This window comes from Cucurbita pepo, chromosome LG01, assembly GCF_002806865.2.
Source record: "Cucurbita pepo subsp. pepo cultivar mu-cu-16 chromosome LG01, ASM280686v2, whole genome shotgun sequence".
In the NCBI taxonomy this organism is placed as follows: Eukaryota; Viridiplantae; Streptophyta; class Magnoliopsida; order Cucurbitales; family Cucurbitaceae; genus Cucurbita; species Cucurbita pepo.
Window position 1 is genome coordinate 17,372,702 of NC_036638.1, and position 16,197 is coordinate 17,388,898.

General features: G+C 35.1%; 3 protein-coding genes across 3 annotated transcripts; 2 read left to right on the top strand and 1 right to left on the bottom strand.

Moving 5' to 3' along the window:
• Positions 1-2,122: 2,122 nt before the first annotated feature.
• Positions 2,123-3,774, top strand: LOC111805254. The gene is made up of 3 exons (XM_023690238.1): positions 2,123-2,950; positions 3,214-3,332; positions 3,414-3,774. The coding sequence occupies exons 1-3, from the start codon at positions 2,555-2,557 to the stop codon at positions 3,562-3,564; spliced, it is 666 nt and encodes a 221-aa protein (XP_023546006.1). The 5' UTR covers positions 2,123-2,554; the 3' UTR covers positions 3,565-3,774.
• Positions 3,775-5,970: 2,196 nt separating this feature from the next.
• LOC111805263 lies at positions 5,971-7,517 on the top strand. Its single transcript, XM_023690248.1, has 2 exons — positions 5,971-6,414; positions 7,120-7,517. The coding sequence occupies exons 1-2, from the start codon at positions 6,147-6,149 to the stop codon at positions 7,431-7,433; spliced, it is 582 nt and encodes a 193-aa protein (XP_023546016.1). The 5' UTR covers positions 5,971-6,146; the 3' UTR covers positions 7,434-7,517.
• A 4,902-nt stretch (positions 7,518-12,419) lies between these two features.
• On the bottom strand, positions 12,420-14,430 carry LOC111805247 (photosystem II 22 kDa protein, chloroplastic-like). Its single transcript, XM_023690225.1, has 4 exons — positions 14,087-14,430; positions 13,886-13,999; positions 12,934-13,183; positions 12,420-12,839 (listed from the first exon to the last, which is right to left on the bottom strand). The coding sequence occupies exons 1-4, from the start codon at positions 14,303-14,305 to the stop codon at positions 12,595-12,597; spliced, it is 828 nt and encodes a 275-aa protein (XP_023545993.1). The 5' UTR covers positions 14,306-14,430; the 3' UTR covers positions 12,420-12,594.
• Between the last annotated feature and the right edge of the window lie 1,767 nt (positions 14,431-16,197).

Sequence of the window (16,197 nt, forward strand, 5' to 3'; positions counted from 1 at the left end):
ATTTTTTGTCGGAAGTAGGAAATCAAGTAATGGGGTGAAGCAGGGTGGGGATTGAGGCAGGATGTTACGGTCATATTTGTCTAAACATGTTGTCTACGGTTGTGTGTCAGATGTCCCAATCATGCTTGTCCCGAAAGTGGTATGTCTATTCCAAATCTTTTTTACTTTTATACTAGATAAATCTTTACTATTTTTGTTGTGTTAATACAAAGGTGTTGACTGCTCACTAAAGTTATGTCTACCCTCATTGGGGTTAAAATACCCCAAAATGTAGTACAGGGAGGGGAGATGTGGCTAATCGTCAATTCTCTACCCAACTTATATGCTATCAAAGTTGTGGTTGTTACTTACATTGTTTTCATTACATTTCTTTACTCACGTTTTTTCAAAATATTTCTCTAAACGTGACTAGAGGCTTGACCATATGTCAATATTGTCTACAAAGTCTGAATCTCACACGACTAACTTGTTCGCTTAGTTAAAACAAGTGATACACAATCATTCTCCTCCTGTCACAAAAGCGCAAATGTGACTCATGACTAATATCGAAAATAGTGACGAAAAAACTAATCATCGTCCCCAGTTTTGTTTTTCTAACAAGAAAAAATACAACCCCGTTTTCTCTCTAATTCTCAATTTGAGTGGGTATTCTATGTCTCGACTCGAAAAAGTCTTCACAATTAGGACAATCTTGAAAAGTAGCTGTGTGGACAAAATTGAATAATGGTTGATGAGGAAATAACATAAACAGAAAAACACTCTTAAATTCTAATATTTTCTATCAACATTAATTAACCAAATTAATGTGAAGTACTATGCTTATTCACTAATTAGGTAGGAGCAGAAATAATGGAATCCATTGTTTCAAACAGCATTAAATTAGCACCAAAATAAAAGTAATATTAATAAATTATATAAAATTAAAAAAAAAAAATCTAAATATGTGGCATTTGTTAAAATAAATGGTGTAATATTATTAAAATATGAAACTTTCAAAAATTAGAAAAATAACATTCTATCCAATACTATCAATCTTATGACCATTTTGTCCTCCAAAATGATTTCGTGGGCCCACAGAACCACGTGTCAAATTTCTAATAATAATAATAATAATAATAATGTAAGAATCTGATTTTTTTAATAAATGTTAATCTGAAAAATTAAGATAATTTTGTATTAAATAATAACAATCATCAGATCCCATTTACAAAATAATTAACAAAATAATTAGTAATAAAGTATTAGAATCAACTTGAATATTTATCATTATTATGCCCATACTTTTAAGGAAAATAAAATAAATATTTTCTTTATTGGACACTATAATGAATTCTTCGATTGTGATTGCTTCTTGTTTCTTTCTTTCCCTTCTTTTTTATTTATTGGGTAATAATTTCTTGATTTTGACATGCCCATCGATTCAACTAATTTATTTATATTGGTTTGAGATTAAAAAAGAAAAAAAGAAAAAAAAAAATTATGACTTAAATTGGTTTAGTTTGGGTTGGTTAGGCATCTAGAGTCATCAGTCCTCGACAATCCTTCCCTTAAACAAAATACACCATAGAGGCTCCCTTGAACTCTATGGAGCCCTCAAACAATCTTCCCTTAATCGAGACTCGACTCATTTTTCTAAAGCAATTGAACAAAATACACCCTATGTTCGACACTTGAGTCATTTTTTACTACACCTTCGAGGATTGCAACTACTTTGTTCGACAGTGAAGATTCTTTTTACTAAGTTAAGGGCATGGCTATGTTACCACATTAAGAATCACAACTCTCCACAATTGTATAATATTGTACACTTTGAACATAAGTTCTCATTACTTTGTTTTTTATTTCCCCCAAAAGGCCTCGTATTAATTTTAATAGAATATATATATATATATATAATTTTATTTAATTTCATATATTTTTCAATAAATTATTCTCCCATAGAAAACAAATTTTTAAATCTTTTTTAAAAATAAATACTTGCAAATCTTTAATATCCTCCAACTAATAATACAATCTAAATTATTGATGGCATAGTCAAGAAAACAAATAGTATAATATGAACGTTTAATTTTCGAGAATTCAAAATTTAAAAACCCATAATAAATCCAATTAATTAAAGTTTTGTCAGAAATAATATTTATATTTATCTGACCGTACTTACCCACTTTAGGTTGCAGATTCTGGAGAAAAGATCCAAAACAGAAGTAAAATATTTTCCTTTAAGGCAGAGAAAAGAGTAAGTAGAGAGGGAATCATTTACCTTTCATCATCATACTCAGACAGCAGTGATTGTGTTTCACTTCCATGGTGGTGTGTGTGTGCGCGCGCGCGCCGTTGAGTAAACCCACGCCTGCCCAATGCCCATCTCTTCTCTTCCCGTGACGCTTTAAAATCTGTTTATAAAAAGAGATATCGAAATTATTATGCCTTTGCTTTGGCGTTGGCCTCAGTCCTAACCAGATCTAGACCACTGAGTTGCATAAAGTAGAAGCTGTTTCTGTTTCTGTTTCTGTTTCTGGTGCTGCTGTTGTTTGCAGACGTTGTGTTCGACAAAATGCCAAGGGGGGAATCGTTTCTGAGGCAGATAAGTAGAGGGGAGGGCTCGAGATCAACATCGAAGAGGTGGGGTGGGGAGTTTAGGAGAAGCTCTGCTTCTGAAGAGCGTGTCAGTGAGGGAAGCCATTGGAATGAGAAGATGGAAGGGGGTGTTAATATGTATGGGATGGACCATGGCGGAGTGTCGAGAAGGAAGAGGGTGATGGTGGTGGTGGATCATACTTCACAATCCAATCATGCAACTATGTGGGCGCTTACTCATGTGGCTAACAAGGGCGATGTTCTTACTCTCCTGCATGTTATCACCAATTCCTCCACCGATTCTTCTTCTTCTTCTTCTTCCCCTTTCTGTGCTACCTCTCTTGGCTCCCTTTGCAAGGCTTCCAGACCAGAGGTTAGAAGGGAATTCAAAACATCCCCCATTTTTTCTTAGCTTATTTACTGTTGATAACTGTCCGGAGGGAGTCCAACGTTCGCTAATTTAGGAAATAATCATCAGTAAGGACAGATTTTTTTGGGATCACGAGAGCTTATACTCAAAGTGGACAATATCATCATACCAATGTGTAGATTTGTGGTTTCTAACATTTACTTCATCTTTGCTGCTCAGATCTCACTTCCATTTTTTACCAAGTGGGTTATATGAAATTTTTTCAGGTAGAGGTGGAGGTGCTGGTGATCGAGGGGCCGAAGCTGGGCACAGTGATGAACCAAGTGAAGAAGCTGGAAGTGTCGGTGCTGGTTGTAGGACAGAGAAGGCCTTCGTTTCTCAGCTGGTGAGTCGAATCCAACAAACAAATTCCTGTTTGATTCATTGTTTTTGTAACTTGAAATGTGGTTTGCTGAATTGATTGTAGCTTTTGTGGGAGTGGTGGGGCGGGAGATCTGGTGGAACAGTGCATAAACAATGCAGAGTGCTTGACGATTGGGGTGAGGAAACAGAGCAGAGACATGGGAGGGTATGTAATCAACACCAGATGGCAGAGGAATTTCTGGCTTCTGGCTTAGTTATAGCTTGAAGGTAGAGAGTTCTTATGAATGAATGACCCATGGAAGTAAGTTGTAGTGTAATCTAAACAATAATAACCCTTCAGTCTACTGAGATCTGTAAAACAACTAACAAGCTAAGCTTATCGTCGTCCTGTCCTATGAGTTAACAACTTGTAATTGCTAACAATCTATGAGAATTCAGAACAAGTCTTTAAATTGTGTTGACCATCTCTTTGGTTATGTGTGCCTGTCTTTGATTGGATCCTTAGAAATTGATGTGCTGTAAGGTAATAGATCTGTTTTCTGGACAGAAAACATTGGTTTTTGGGCAGAGCAAATTGATTAAAAAAATGATAATAATTTATGTTTCTAAAATGTTCATAGATGGGAAGGCAATCATTCAAATTTTCCATTAATGGTAGGTGTCTTGATTGTTCCTCTTTTTTGTTCTTTAACTCAAGCCCACTGAAACTAAATTTGAGCTTAAATTATACCTTTAGTACTAGAATCTAGTAGGGATGGTTTTGAAGATCTGTAACTGCTCAAGCTCACTGCTAACAGATATTGTCTTCTTTGGACTTTCCATTTCGAGTTTCTCTTAAGGTTTTAAAACTCGTCTCTCAAATAGAGATTAAGAATGTTTTGTTCTCCTCTCCAACCGATGTACAAATATAGGGAACGAATTCAAACTAACTTGTAAGACATTTATAAAAACTAAATACTTTTGTCTAACCATTTTCTTATGGGCATTCTGAAACCACATTGACCAATCAATTATGGGTTTCAATCTTGAAAGAGATGAATTTAAGCTCCAGTTTGGGCCTGTTCTATGGGCACCGCCAAGATCCTTACTGAACCCAACATGTAGCAGGCTTGGACGCTTGGTTTCTCTTTATTTTCTTTTTCTGACACCTTAAAAGATGTAATTTCCCTTCTTTTTTGTTTCCTTACCATAAGAACAAACTTTGTGTGTATAAAGTTGGGGAGCAAACTGATATCCTAAACTAACTAAATTATGCCATTAAATCATTACTACCTAACATAAAGGCTCGACTTCTAAGCCTAGGTTTAGATAATTCACCATCCTATATAGACCTTCCGTTTGATTCTATTTTTTCAGTCACTATCATAACCAATGGGGCAACAAACTTATCTTTCAAGCCTAAGTTTAGATAATTGATGGTGCATGTGAGTATTATTGAGACTGCAATAACACATTCAACTCTTTTTCGGGCGCAAAATTGATATAATTTTTAATCAATAATAGAAAGTAAGGGAAGAGAAGGAAGCAGTTGATCCTTGAAACTAGATCTACAACAATCCAAGCCCACCGCCAGCATATAGTCCTCTTTGAACTTTCCATTTTACGCTTCCTTCGAGATTTTTAAAATGCGTCTGCTAAAGAATTTTTTTTTATACTCTTATAGATAGTATTTCGTTCTACTCTCTAACTGATATGAGATCTTGCTAGATCTTCCATGCAAGACAACTTGACAGTAAGATATTCATCTGGTTGATGATGACGCCGCCTACCTACCCAACCTTACTTTGAAACAGAGCTTCTCTCACTCTCTCACTCTCTTCCCATGTGGCTGTGGCCATTACTTTGCCTTTTTAAGCCTTCTAATTGGCAGATTGCTGGTTTCTATACTTTTTAAATAGCCAGCCCACACTGCATTGCCCATTTTTTTTCTCGGTTTATCCCAGGAATGAAGCCACTCGGTGCGTGGAATCAGCAACAGCCTTGTGACCCACCACAAGTTCTCCATCATTTCTTATAATCTGGATCCCATTGCCCATATTGCTTTAAAAGCATTTAGAAAATTCTGCTTCTGTCAGCTACTTTCGAGTTTGGTGTAGATGCTTCAACCAGATATAAACGCCAAAGTAGATATAAACATCAAAGTAAAGTCGTGAAAGCTTATTACTAAAATAAGTCGTACTGTACCATCCATTATACTTAAAGAGTAGCATCAAAATCATGTCTCACACTCATGTCCTATGAAAAAAAAAAAAAGAGAATTTGTTAGAAACTATATCCCCAAGAGTTCTCGTACCAATGAACATATATTCCTTACTTATAAACCTGTGATTATCCTCTAAATTAGCGAACGCTTTTAACTCCCCCACCACAAACCTTCAATCACCCACTTGAAAAAGAACAGAAAGAAATGTGGAAAAATTATAATGTGGGCTGTGTCGAAATAAATCCTTTTCAACTTGTACATGGGCCAGGTAAATTCTTTAAAATGGATTTGTTGAGGTGCAGACACATGTAGGGTTACACGGATCTTGTCCAACAAAATTCGGGCCGGGTTGCGTTGAATTCGGGTCAAGTCAATGAAGCACACGCGCTGAAATTGGGTTGAGAAGTGTCTATAGAATCGTCTTCTACTTTATTTTTGCTCTTTTCAATCTTTATCAAGGCCTTATGGGGTTGGGTCAAAACGTACTAGCAAGGGGCCAAGTCCAAGACCAGCTTTCCTACCTATCTTATTCTAGACTATAAATGACCAACACCAACCGCACCTCCAACCCTCAATTTCTCTCACTTCACTTCACATTCTACTCCCCACGTTATTGCTTTACAATCAATAAGCATGAATGTGTATAGAGCTCAAATGTCTTCCTGTTACTTCCATCCCAAAGAACTAGTGGTGGGTGTCTGCGCTTTGTGCTTAAACGAGAGGCTTCTTATCTTGGCGTCCAAACGAGGTCCCCATCGCCACCATTCTTCAGCCCCAACCTGCCGGAAAACTCCCATCAACCTCTCTAAGATCTTCGCTTTTACCTCTTTCATCACCCGTTTCGAATTCCGCCGTTGGAAGCCGGAAAACTCGGCCGATAAAGCCTCCACCAGTCAAGAAGGTACTTCCCTTTTCACCTTTATACACATCTATATATCCTTTCTCCCAGTTCAAATCTCAGAATCATGAAGAAAATTATTATTCCTTAGCATTATCGGCTGTCTGATACAAAAACTGGCAAAAAAAGAAGAAAACTATTATGGGTTTGTCTAAAGAATAAGAGCTATGTTTACTAGCTTTCCTTTAGGTTCTCGATTCATTCTCACCAATCTTTCTCTCGAACAAAGTACACCGTCGAACCTTTCTTGAGGTCTATGGTGCCCTCGAACGAGGATGAGAGTTCAAAATGAGTTAAACGCTACCAAAAGAAGGAAAAGAAGAAGGGAAGGAAGGAAAATGAGTGGTTTGGCAGAAGGGGACGGGGTGTCAGAAACACAGAAAGTACAAGAATAAAAAAGGAACAGAGTAAGTAACGGTGGAGGAGACTGTTTAGCAACAGTTGGGAAAAGTTCAAGTTTGAATTGTTCCAATCATAACGAAGAATGAAAGTAGACAGCTTCTGTAATCTCAAAGATTAGACAGAAACTAAACATAATTGTGGGGGTTAAACACAGAAGCAAAGTGGGTAAGGGACAAGGAAAACAAAACACAAGTTTACATCTGGACAACACTGAGAAGTATCTTTCAAGTTCTTTGTTTTTTAATTGTATTTTTGTTTTTTTAAAATTTTAATGTTTTGATGGGGGCCACTCAAAAAATTATGTAGACTCATTCATCTCAATCAACTTTGGGAAAAATGGAGTTGGGTCATGGGAACAGAACAAGGTCTCAGAGGTGTTCCTGGAGAAGAACTGTAGCCTGTCATGGAATCACCACTTGACCAAAGACTCCAAGGAGACCAAGACTGTGATAGAGCATGGCAAGCCCCGTGCCTCACTTAGGTGGCGGAAGCGGATCGGCCATCTATTCCAGCTCATCAGAAGGAAAAGGCCCAACAAAGGGACAGTCTGCCACGTGGAAGGAGTCAAGACAAGAAAAGGCTGGATAAAAACTCTGACAAGGTCAAGGAATTCTGAATAGGCATAAAGGAAAATCTATCCCTGAATTGGAATTCAAATATGATATGTAAAAAGATTCAAGTCTAATCAATAACGTTTTTTTAAATTTATTTGCCTATAGTAGTCTTAGTGCTTCAAATTTTGAACAATAAACCGTCGTTACTGTTAAGAATCACGAACCTCCACACTGGTTAATATTGTCCCCTTCGAGCAAAGCTTTCATGGTTTATAAACTCATGATCAACCCCTTAATTAACCCACGGGGAACTCCTCTCACAACAATCTTTAACAATTATCGAACGACTTCTTATTGTATTTTTGACATCCATTGTTCTGTACTCATGTAGAAAAAGAAAAGGAAGAAGAATATATATACAAAGACAAACCAAATGAAAACAAGACATGTTTCTGAGTCAAAAAAGAATAATGTTCAAACCAACCTCACCAGCCTAGATATTCTCTTGCCATGAGCAAGCCTGTATGCATGTGGGAAGAAGATTAGAATTAGGGCAGAGGCTACATCTTTTAGCAGCGTCCTTGACAAGGGCAATTTGTCACAAGTGCCCTCTCAAGCAAGAGGACCATTGATTTGGAAAAAGGACCACAAATTAAGGTCCAGGAAAGAAACGCTCATAGTTGCGCGGTCGAAAATGACAAGACATCAATCTTCACCCAACTTCATCAACCAAAAACCAACACCAACGCCACTGATTAAACATTTTCAGCAATGTATGCATTTTCATTTTCTAGTCCTATGATTTTATTATTGGTGGTAGGATACAAAGTGAAGAGGGAGCTTGCTTACACATGCCACTCCTCCCAAGTCAAACTAACTTTAGATAAGCATCTAATTTTGGGTCACACAATCTATAAACAATGAAATTATTTCACAGCTCAAAGAGGATTTTATATGAATAATAGCCTTTATACACTAACTTTGGTTGGTCTTTGTCTGTACTTTCCTTCATTTCTCACCTTCTTTTTTTCCCTCTCCTTCTCTCTCTGTTCCAACAGCCGATCTCACATGTCTTGACTTTCTCTCCCCTTCCTTGTAATTACTCTCTCTTGTTCTAACTTAAAGTGAAAGCAGGATCAATAACACTCGGTAAACAGAAATTAAACAAAGAGACACACAAATTTATGTGGTTCGAAGAGAAGAAATTCTCCTACATCTACGTAAATCTTTGTCTCTTTGTTTAACCTGTGTTTGTAGGTGTGTGAGTGCGATCAATCCTATTTCCACTTTAGTTACAACATCTCTCCCTATAGGGCTCAATTTCCTATATGGTCTTCCAAAGAGGGTTGTCGCACCCTTAACTCTAGCTATATCGCTCATTTTCCCTTTCACAAACAATTTCCCAAAGGTGAATTTCCTAGGAACTTTGTTAAGAATCTGTCTTTTTTTCACCCTCTTCAAATCCAATACATGATAATATAAAGCACCTTTGATCCACGTTTTCACATAATCTTTTTTTTTTTTTTTTTTTTTTTTTTTTTTTTTTTTTTTTTTTNTTTCATTTCGAAAGAAATAGTACTGATGCATTCAACAGAGAAGGAGATTTAAAAGAAATAATAATAATAAAGAAAGAGAGAAAGGATACTATTTATACTAAAAAATGATAGAGAATGAACCCGAACTTCCTTATTATATGAGATAAATTTAATCATTTAGTATATCCAATACCCAAATTACGATCCACATAAATGCAAATAAGTATTATTCCATATCTCAGTTGTCGTCTTTTGTATAAAATTTCGTCTTTAATGATTCAGAAATTTAAAGAATTAGGCAAATTTAATTATGTAATAACCTTAGGGGATGATCTTGGGTTGATCTAAAATTTCCCTTTCTGCTTAGATTTGACTACTGATGTGACGAGTTTTACCTCACCGATCAGCAGAAAATAAAAGAGAGAAAAAGAAAATTTCCCCTCCAGAAATTCTGTGGACTGAAAGAACAAAATAAATGACATGGAGCCTCCTTCATGTGGGTGTGTAAAAGACACAACTAAAGGACACATAGCACACTGGACAGAGAAATATGGTAGAAGAAAATAATGGGTGGTGATTGAACAATTCAAAGTGTCTGCTGCCCACATGCATCTTAACCGACACTCATTCACTGCGCAGCTTCTTCCATTCATTTCTGCAGTTCTCTTCCTTGCTTTTGTTTCTTAAGTTTTATATTAAAAAGAATACCAAATTCTGCTTAATAATCTTATTCACTCCTTGCGTGCATTCTGCTCAGTAATCTTGTTTCTGAAACTTGTTCTTGTTGGGCTTCCTTTGTCAAACCTTGGCGATTGAACATTAAGGCTTGGAAACATTTTTTATAAGGTGTGAAAATCTCTCGCTAGCAAATGCGTTTTAAAAATCTTGAGGGAAGTTTAGAAGGAAAAGTCGAAAGAGGACAATATCTGCTACCAATGGACTTGAGCTGTTACAAAATGGTACCAGAGCCAGACACTGGGCGGTGTGTCAGTGTGGACGCTAGGCCCCCAAGTGGGGTAGATTGTGAGATCCAACATCAGTTGGAGAGGAGAACGAAGTATTTCTTATAAGGGTGTGGAAACCTCTTCCTAGCAGACGCGTTAACCTCGAGGGAAAGTCCAGAAAGGAAAACCTAAATAGGACAATATCTGCTAGCGATGGGTTTGAGTTGTTATAATTATCCTCGCGGAGAGGTATGTTATATTTAGAGTTTGGTTTGTTTCTTTGACTAAAGAAATTTTTCTTCTAAGAGTATATCTTGAATTTCAACAAATTGGAGAAGTAGAGATATCTTGAATTTATGATGAATAGAGGAGTCTAAAAGTAAAACTGCATAGGATTAGCAACAAACCTATGACTAGTACTTCATAGCAAAACAATCTGAACACTCCAATTTTTCCTCCAGACAGGCACCTCCCCAAATTCACAGGATTTCTTGGCTAAAGCGGACAAAACTTCTTAAACAAAGTCCATGACTAGTACTTCATAGCATGATCTCTCAAGTTCTTACAGTAATCTCTTAAGGCTACGAAATTTTAAAAAGTAAGGTCCCTAAAAGACAGTGGGCTGGCCACGAAAGCTGAGTTTACTACAAAATTGTTCTCTACATGTTAGCACATAATATTAATGGCTATTATCATCGACGAACTGAATCCTTTCTACTAGAAACAGGGTCAAATATTTCGATGTATTTGATGGGGCCTAAACATTGAACAAACAGTGTCACGATTCAGAGAACAAGAGAAAGGTAAACAATTTAGGCCTGCTAGTTTTAAACCGTATAAGATGTTAAGAACCACGGACCTCTACGATAGTATGATATTGTCCACTTTCAGCATAAGCTCTCGTAGCTTTGCTTTTTAGTTTTCCCAAAATGCCTCGTACCAATGGAGATGTATTCCTTACTTATAAATTCATAATCATCTCCTTAATTAACCGATGTGGGACTCCCCACAAACAATCCTCCTCTCAAACAAAGTATACCATAGAGCCTCTCCTAAGGCCTATGGAGCCCTTGAACAACCTCCTTTTAATTGAAGCTCAACTCCTTTCTTTAGACCCTTCAAACAAAGTATACCATTTGTTCGACACGTAAGTCACTTTTTTACTACACTTTCGAGACTCATAACTTTTTTGTTCGACATTTGAGGATTTTATTAATATGACTAAGTTAAGGGCATGACTCTTATACATGTTAAGAACCACAAACCTCCACAATAGTACGATATTGTCCACTAAGAGCATAAGCTCTCATGGCTAACCTCCCCCTAAGTTACTCAAACAAACTACTAATTGATCTCTATTCGGTATAATGAAAGCTATCCATAAATAGATAAATACTAAAAAAAGAAATGCATCATGTTAGTAATCTGCAATTGTTCATAATTTGAATGGCGAACAAACAACTCCCCGTCTACATCCCATAGTTGAAGTTATAAATTAAAATGTCTGGTAAACGATCCACTTATTCAAACATGATTTGAATATGACGTCCATCGAGAATACATCAACACATCAGAGAAGAACATGGATTCCAAATCCCTAACCCTAATCCTACCAACGAAACAGAGGATGCCATTATCAGAAACCAAATTATTTGGAAAAATTAAAGAGCAATCAATCTTCAGAAAAAAGAGAGTGTAAATATTAAAAAGCAATCAAACTTCAGAGAAAGAGAGAGAACCTGCAAGAGACAGCTCCACTCTACGAATGTGACCATCTTTCACGGTCGTAGAATTCCCATTTCTCTAAGCGCAATCGATGGAGGCTTCGACGGCCATGAGATTGCGAGTAAATAGACACTTGAAGATGTTCTTCTCCTTCATCTTATTATAGTACACGTATCGTTGATGCTAAAATGGTTGGATCTAACATAGCTCCGACGTTGAAGAGTCGGATCATCAGTATTCGAAGAACCCGCGGGAAAGGCATATTGGGAAAATTGGAGGGAAACGGAACTGGGTGAACTCAACGGGAAGTCTTGTTGGGTTGGCTTGGAATTTTAAAACATATTAGATATTTTATAGCATTTTAGGAAATTATTATATATAAATTGAAAAATATATACTTTTTTAGAACAAAAAAATGTAAACAAGTTCAACCTTTAAACAAACACGACTCTCTACAAGTATGATATTGTCCACTTTGAGCATAATAGCTCAAGCTTTGCTTTGGGCTTCCCAATAGGCCTCACACATAAAATTATCCAAAAAAAAATTAGTCCAGGTGAGACTTTTATCATCTAACCAGTAATATTTTTATAAAATTATCCAAAATCTGCTAATTTAGGAAATGTAATGAGTTTATAAGGAATACTATCTCCATGTGTGAGGCCTTTTGGGAAAGCCTAAAGGTTAATTTAGAGAATGGTAATGATAATGAGTTTATAACCAATGAATATTTTTGCTATTGGTGTGAGGCCTTTTGGGAAAGCCTATGAGCTTAGAAGCTCAGTTTATATATATATATATATGATCATAATTTATAATATTTTTAGAAATAAAATAAAATTTGATTATCTTATCAAGTTGTGCCTCAAATTTAAAGAAATATTGCAGGTTTCCTACAATTCACTAGCCAAGGTTTGTTCCTTAGATTCGTTGTTTTTGGGCGCTGATGCAAAATAAATACGCTAAAACTGCACAAACTCTAAGTTCATGTACAGAGAAGCTAAAGCAGAATCGATCTATTCATTAATCCTCTTCCTCGTCAGTGACGAATTTACCAGTTCCAGGATTCACAGCAGCAATGAAGAAAAACAGAACGTTCAACAAAACCAGCGGCTCAATTTCATTGATCGGCACTCCCGTCTCAATGTTCAACTGCGCCAACGCTCCCTTACCTGTAATAATTTCTCCGATCAGCGAGAACGCAAACCCTAGCTGCGCCAATCTTCCGACGAACAGCTCATTCGCCTTCGTGAATCCGAACAACGGACCTATACAAAAACAGAGCCGTCGTGAATTTGATGTTAAGATTTGATTTATCGAGATTTAATCGAACAATTCGTTTGGCACTGTACTGTAACTCACCTCCTTCTTTAAGACCTAGCGCCGATCTGAGGCCCTTGCCGGGAGGGATGACGGCACGTTCCAGTCCGGTGGCTGGTTCTGGATCGTCGATGAATTTTCCACGGTCTCCTAGCGCTCCAATGGCTCCGAGAAGAGTGAATAAGATGAAGAACAGAAGAAGAGGCTCCGCTTCGTAAATCGGAACTCCAGTTTCTAAATTCAGTTGAGCCAGAATTCCCTTTCCGGTGATTCCCTCTCCTAGCAACGACGCCTGCAAATTTTAATTAATTATTTTATTTAACTATTCCTGATATTTTACTAAATAACAAAATTCTAACCTTTTTTAAATTTAGGGTTTACAATTTAACAAAATAATTAATTAAAATAACAAATGAAATTAATTACACTCATATTTGCCATAATTAAATAATTTATCCCCACAAAAATATGACAAATATTTATGCAATTATTTAATAATAGTATTACAAAAATAACTATATATAAAATGAGTTTATTTTCTCATTATTTCTCTACCATGATTTTTACTTTCTTAAGAAAATATTTGCTCTATAAACAAAAATACTCTCCTTAAGTTATATATATATATATATATATATATATATATTTTAATTTGAGTTAGTTAATTAATTTTTTTTATTATGAAATTCATTTTTATAGAGAAAATATTAAAATTCTTAATATACTTCAAATAACCATAAATAATAATTACAAGTTCAATTATATAAAAGAACAAAAACAAAATGTATATCCAATTGGAATTAGTTTTAAAAAAAAAATAAGTAAAAATAGGTTAAAAAATTAAGAAAAATAATGAGTTTAAAAGAAAATTCACAAAAAAAAAAAAAAAAAAAAAAAAAAAAAANATAATCATGAACATAGATCCATACATTTCTAATTCAATGTGCTTAAACTGAAAGAATTCGAAGAGGATAATCGTGGAGGAAGAACTCACAGCAAAGCCGATCATGGCGACACGGCCGACGAACAGTTCGTTCTGCTTAGTGAAACCAATGCCACCAGACGTCCCGAAAATGCCGTCTTCAACCTTCTCCTTCGGCTTCACAACCTAAACAAACCAAATCAAACCAGAAATTCTCAAATTACTTCTTCTCAGATTCATAAATTCCTCTTAAAAACAAAACGCGACAATTACCTTCTTCGCCGGCACTTTCGCCTTCGATTTAAAGATCGCAAGAGTCCTAAATCCACGCGCAGGTAAAGAAACGGAACTCGAAGGCAGAGGATTGAAAAATAAGCGACTAAATTGGGCGTTAGGTCTAAGCCTCTGCGTCAACGAAGCGATTTCTCTCTTCAACGCTACGCCATGGCTGGCGCACACACCGGAGGAAAGAACCATGGTTTGAGCCGCCATGAATGCTGTGCTTTTGATGCGAAACAATGCAGGGGAGTTCGTTAAAGCTTAAGCAAATGGGTAGGGATTTTGGATGGGTTTTAAAGAAGATGGATCTGAGGAACAGAGGGATTTTGAGTGTATGGTGAGTGTAGATTTGGTGGGAGATTTAAACGATCGGCGAAAAGAGTGACACGTCGTCGTTTAATTTTTGTGATGGTAAATTGGTTGGGATGGGTTTGGAGTACAGTTTTTTTGGTTTTTGTCACAAACCTTAACAACTGGTTCATTCACGGCCACTTGCCATTAAGAGTTCTTTTTTTTTTTTTTTTTTTTTTTTTTTTTTTTTTTTTTTTTTTTTNGATACCACCCTTAAATTAATATATATATATTCTTACTGTTAATTTTAAATAAAAATTATCATAAATAAAAATTATGAGTATTTTGTTTCAAAAATATCTTTAAACTTCGTAATTTTAATAATACTCTTTTAAAAAGTTAAATAATATCATTTTTGTTATATTAGGTTAAAAAAAAAAACCTATAAAATTTTTATAAAAAAAACATTAATATCCTTAGGTTCTTACTGTTAGTATATGAAAAAAAAACAATTAATCCCTTTTAAATTATCTCAAAAAATTTTAATATCATTTTTAAAAATTTATGAATATTTTTTTTAAACAGACACTAATAACTAAAAACTTATTTTTGTAAAATTTAAAAAAAGCGGTATAGTTATTAATGAAATTTTTTAAAGTTTAATCCTTCGATTGATAAATAAATAAATATATATATATATATATATATATATTAAAGTTTAATATAGTTTTGATATTTTTTATTTTTTTTTTTAAATTGAAGAGTATTTTTAAAATTTAAATTTTTTTTTTTTGGTATTTGTATTTGTAGACATTATACAAGGTTTAATAGGATATTTTTATTAATTTTTTATTAATTTTTTAAATTGTGTTATTTGTGAATAGTACATTTTATTATTTAAAAGTTATAATGTTATTTTTAATTTTTTTAAAAATTATTATTAAAATGAAATGAAAAATGATAATTGAAAGTAATAGAATAGTAGTTGAGATGGTTTGTTTCAACTATACTATAATTAAATAATTAAAATCAACCCTAAAAAAGAAGTTTAACGCTAATACGAAAATGAGATTTAAATCAAAATTATACCGTTGGAAATTTTTATATGGTCTCTATCAAATTTTGTGAATGTTTTGTGTGGATGTTTCTAGAAGGTCCCAATCACACATATTCGTATAAAGGAAATATACCAAAACAGCACAGCTCAACACGTGTTCGGTTGTCAGTAAAGTTGTCAGGGACTGGGCCAGGTCTCAGTATCTCAGCCCATATATTCAATGGGCCTTTTGGCCCATAAAGCCCAATAAGACAGATACAAAAACGGCCCATCAGAAAATAGCTTTATTTTATTTATTTCAAGTGTGGGAAGAGAAATTAAATAAATAAAAAACAATTGGTCCTTGACTTTATAGCTACATCAATGATTGGGATTTAAATGGAGGGCTCAATAATTGGTATCATAGGACCTCGTGGCTCCATAGTGCCCCTCATATACTTAGCCCTCTCCCTTAGCCTTTTTGCCTATTTTTCTCAAATTATCGATCCCGACTAAATCTCCCAACTTTACCTCGAGGATTTTACGGGGAAGGGAGTACATAATTTTTCAACATTACTCGTTTAAATGACATTTCAAGCTATCTCGTGGAATGATTCGAATCACGAGTTTTCTTTATTATTGATCTTAATTATCAACGTAACCCGTTTCAAAAATTTTACTTCGGTTGATTCCTTATCGTTTTTTGGGTTATTGAATAGAGCTAAATGTCTCGTTTTTCAACAAAGTTTTTAGATCAAATTGTAAGAGTTTCATAATA